General features: G+C 27.0%; 1 protein-coding gene across 1 annotated transcript; it reads left to right on the plus strand.

Annotated features, from left to right (window-relative positions):
* Positions 1 to 2,201: 2,201 nt before the first annotated feature.
* LOC110650453 (uncharacterized protein At4g14100) lies at positions 2,202 to 3,573 on the plus strand. The gene is made up of 2 exons (XM_021805416.2): positions 2,202 to 2,766; positions 3,346 to 3,573. Exons 1-2 carry the CDS (start codon positions 2,268 to 2,270, stop codon positions 3,447 to 3,449), a joined length of 603 nt encoding a protein of 200 aa, XP_021661108.2. The 5' UTR covers positions 2,202 to 2,267; the 3' UTR covers positions 3,450 to 3,573.
* Positions 3,574 to 4,233: the final 660 nt, after the last annotated feature.

Below are 4,233 nucleotides of genomic sequence, written 5' to 3' on the forward strand. Positions count from 1 at the left end.
AGAGTAGGTCTCTCATTTGAGCTCATAAACTTTGGGAGACTAATATTTTTAAAGAGAGAGAGAGAGAGAGAGATCACTTTTTTCTACACCTAGTAATGTCAGCCACATGACCACCATCAGCCACTTGAAAGGAAGAACCCACGCAAGCAACAAAAGCAATAAGAAAATGATTTGTCAAAACTCATTTTTCAGCCAACTTTTCACGAAAAATCACAAAAGCAACAAAAACTTTTTTGGCCCTGAAAAATCCCAACAGAAAAGCCACCACCACTCTTACTATCAGCACGAAAAGACCCACCACCATTCTCATTCCCGTTCATCATTCAAGAGACCCAATCCTTGAAAATGGTGAGAAAGAATCATGACTGAGTCATGAAGACAAGAAAAAATTGGTAAGGGACAACAAATGGGTCACCTGTTGAATGGGTAAAGAAGAGCAAAGATGGAGAAGAAGTTTTGAGGGATTAAAGGATTTTTTATTTCTAAATCTAGCTTAGTATGGGTACTTTGGGAAATAAAGAGAGGCCTCTTATCATTGACCATGTTTTAGCTAGTCTTTGACCTAACAATTTTCATGGATAGAAGGAATTTTTGTGGGACGGAATTAAAACAAAAGGATTAAACCGTTTAATTTTAAAAATAGAGGGACATATATGTTAATTATGATATAAATTGGAGATTAAAAAGTAATTTACCATTCACAATAACTTCAAATTATTTTATAACACATACGTGATCAATATTATTTTAACTACAAATTATAATATCTATTTATTAAATCTATTATATTAATCAATGATTTAGTTCTTGAGAAGTAAATCATTAAAGATAATGAAAACTGCCACATAAAATTTCTATACATATATAACGTAAAAAAAAAATTGTCACTAGTGAAGTTCTTAAATATACATGCAAACAATATAATATAATTTATAATTCAACCTTATAAAATTCTATATATATTTAATCATAATATAATTACTATTATCCTTCATTTCACAATATCCAAACTTTTTATAATTAAAATAATATTCAAAATAAATAAAAATGTCTTTGCCAACATAATTATTTTCATATATAAAAATTAAATTAAATTATTAAGAATATAAATCCGCGATGCACAGTACATATCCAACGAATAATTATAATAGCTTTGCTTTACTTGCAGAAAATATATTGGTTTTACAAAATTTTGACAATTTGTCTAAGAAATGGTAAGCTACTCTGTTAATTTATTAGTTAGCAATCTGTTAATCATTGAAGATTTTAATTCTCTCTCATATGGAATGAGGGTGGAAATTATTTTCTACACATCAGAAGATCTAAAGGGACTTCGTTTGCTGGGAGTTTTTAATGATTTTTCCCCTGAACGTTTTAGGAGGAGGAAAAAAAAAATCTCATTACAATAATTCATGATATCTGATTACAAAGGCGTATTAATTAGAGGTATTAAAAATTAATTTAAAATTAGGTTGGGTATTGTGGGGTGTGATTTATCGACCTGATTTAATTGAATATGGTATTGTTAAGTTTTCCTAGTTTATTTTAATAAAATATAATGTTTATAAAAAGAAAATTGATATGTTTAATGATGAAAATTTTAAAACAATTATGCAATTTTTAAAACAGTATTTAAAATAATCTTTTAATTTTTCAGTCTCAAACCATAATTGTGTCGCATGCATCAGATTTATAAAATTAAATCAATGAATGAATGTAAAGTATTGTAAGTGCTATAAACCTAATCAATAAATGTCATATATTTCAAATATTAGACTTGATATCTATTTATCAATTAATGATAAAATTTATTTCATTTTTAATTTTTTTTAATTTAATTAAAATTTTTAATTTAAATTTAATTTAATTTAACTTAAAAATTAAAATTTATGAACTAAATTTCTCGATTTAAATAAAAATAAAAAGTAAATTTTTTTTATTTTGAGACTAAATTTTTTTATTTTTTAATTTAAATTTAAAAATTAAGAAGTTTAATTTTTTTATTTTTTTATTTTTTAAATTAAATTAAATTTAAATTTAAAATTTTAAATTAAATTAAATAAAAAAATTAAAAATAAATTAAATTAAACTTTCGGAAAAATATGTAGATGTAGTTCAGCTGAAGCCATTAATTAATTAATTCAGGCAAAAATATTTAAATATTGCATTCTCAACCAGTCATTTCAGATAATGATCCCCATCCCTCTAAAACAGAGCAGCAGAAGCAGTCGGCACAACTCAACACGGAGAACACACAGGAAAAAAAAATGAAGCTGAAATTCCAAATACTATCTCTAACGATAACCTCCGTTACCCTTCAACTCATAAACCCTTCACTGCAACGGCCTGACTCAACGCTAACCCCAACCCCAACCCCAACCCCAATTCCTACACCTTGGCCTGAACAATTTCATGCGCTTATCTACACGAACTTGAGCACAGGCCAACTCCAAGTTAGCAACATATGGTATGATTGGCCTAAAGGCAGGAATTTTTATATAAGGCAGAATCAACTATCAACTCTTATATATGATGTAGAGTGGAGTAATGGGACATCCTTCTATTATACAGTGGAAGAGCCTTACTCATGTGATATTATAGATTTCGGAGTGGGTATTCCTAGACCTGATTTTCTTGATGGAGCTAATTATCTAGGGACCAGGGTGGCTGATGGGTTCTTGTGTAATGTGTGGGAGAAGGTGGATTTCATATGGTACTATGAGGATGTTTCTACTAAGCGGCCAGTCAAATGGGATTTCTCTGATGGTATGTTAGTTTTAACTTGTTACCTCTCTCTAATAATCTGTCATCGAGCATGTTCATATTTTTGTTATTTTCTCTTGGGTTCAAGATTATGGCACCTATAAACTATATAGCTTTTCTGGGTTTATTCTCTTCTATGTTAATTTTCAGTATATTCTTTAAATTGATACAATTTCGTGTATAATTGGTAAAATGTAGGACTGTCGCATAAATGTTCATTTTCTCCAGATCAATAAGCCACAGTGAGCATGATCATAATTACTTATTTATTTATATTTTGGGTCTGATGTTGTTCTGTTCGTCTGCTGCCTCATTCTGCTGCAAATGTTTTCTGATCTTGAGTTTGAATACCCTGTAGTTCTTTTGAATTGTGTCTTGGTGTATAGGAGTTTTGGTTTCGTGGGGTCCCATCCTTCCATTTAACATAATCCTTTGCTTATATAAAAATAATGATAATAATAATTATAAGACAAAAAAAATGTATGGTCCAGTGATGAATGTTGCATCAGTACTAAAGTTGCTTGATCCTGCATATTCATGTATATTTCAATGTAATTGAATAAAACTTGGTCATATTGGCAGGTATATCAACACATGTGATTACATTTGATGTTGGTGCAGTTTTTTGGGATGATTCATTGACTCAAGCGCCTGCATATTGCTTCAGCCAATCCAAAGACATGTAAATTTCTGATTTTGCTTTAATAGTAGTTTAATTAGGCGTCCGCATATTGAAGGTACCTCTACTAACAGAGCTGAATGTATGCAACCAACTCCATCTAATTAGAGATTAAAACTTAATTGTTGTAATTAGGTGTGTATATAATGTGTTGCTAATAATCTCTATTTTTAAAAAATGATATTATAAATGATTTTTAATATATATATATATATATATATATATATATATATATATATATATATATATATATATATATGGTAGAACTAGTTGTTTTCGATTGCACGTTATTTATACTCGTTTTATATATACATGATTTTTTATATATATATAATTTTTTATTAATATTCATATATAATACAAAATAATATGATTGATATATATATATATATATATTAAAATCGTTATTTATAATAATATTTAATTTACAATAAATACATTACTCTAAAATTTTATGAACATAAGCTAATTATGAGATTTTTAAACAAATTTTATTATAATCCATTAATTACTTTAATGCAATAGCAATTTAAAAAAGTTATAATTTATGATTATTTCATGTATATTTACATTTGAGTATTTATCATTCAATTTAATTAATATAATATGTTATTAAAATAATAATTAAATATTAAATTACAATAAAATATTTTTATTGTGTTTTAGTTATTGTATATATTCATTTTATTTACTAAAATAATTATCCAAAGCTTTGACTAGTAAATACTCCTACAACATCTACAAATATTCTATATCTACAAGAAAACTTGAATCTAATCCTTCCCAACTAT

The sequence above is a fragment of the Hevea brasiliensis genome, chromosome 17, assembly GCF_030052815.1.
Source record: "Hevea brasiliensis isolate MT/VB/25A 57/8 chromosome 17, ASM3005281v1, whole genome shotgun sequence".
Lineage (NCBI taxonomy): Eukaryota > Viridiplantae > Streptophyta > Magnoliopsida > Malpighiales > Euphorbiaceae > Hevea > Hevea brasiliensis.

What these genes read in the sequence shown, in the direction of transcription:
- LOC110650453 (XM_021805416.2), top strand. Translation starts at nt 2,268, where the DNA reads ATGAAGCTGAAATTCCAAATACTATCTCTAACGATAACCTCCGTTACC. An exon ending in CAAATGGGATTTCTCTGATG is followed by an intron (nt 2,767 to 3,345) that starts GTATGTTAGTTT and finishes TCATATTGGCAG; the next exon opens with GTATATCAACACATGTGATT.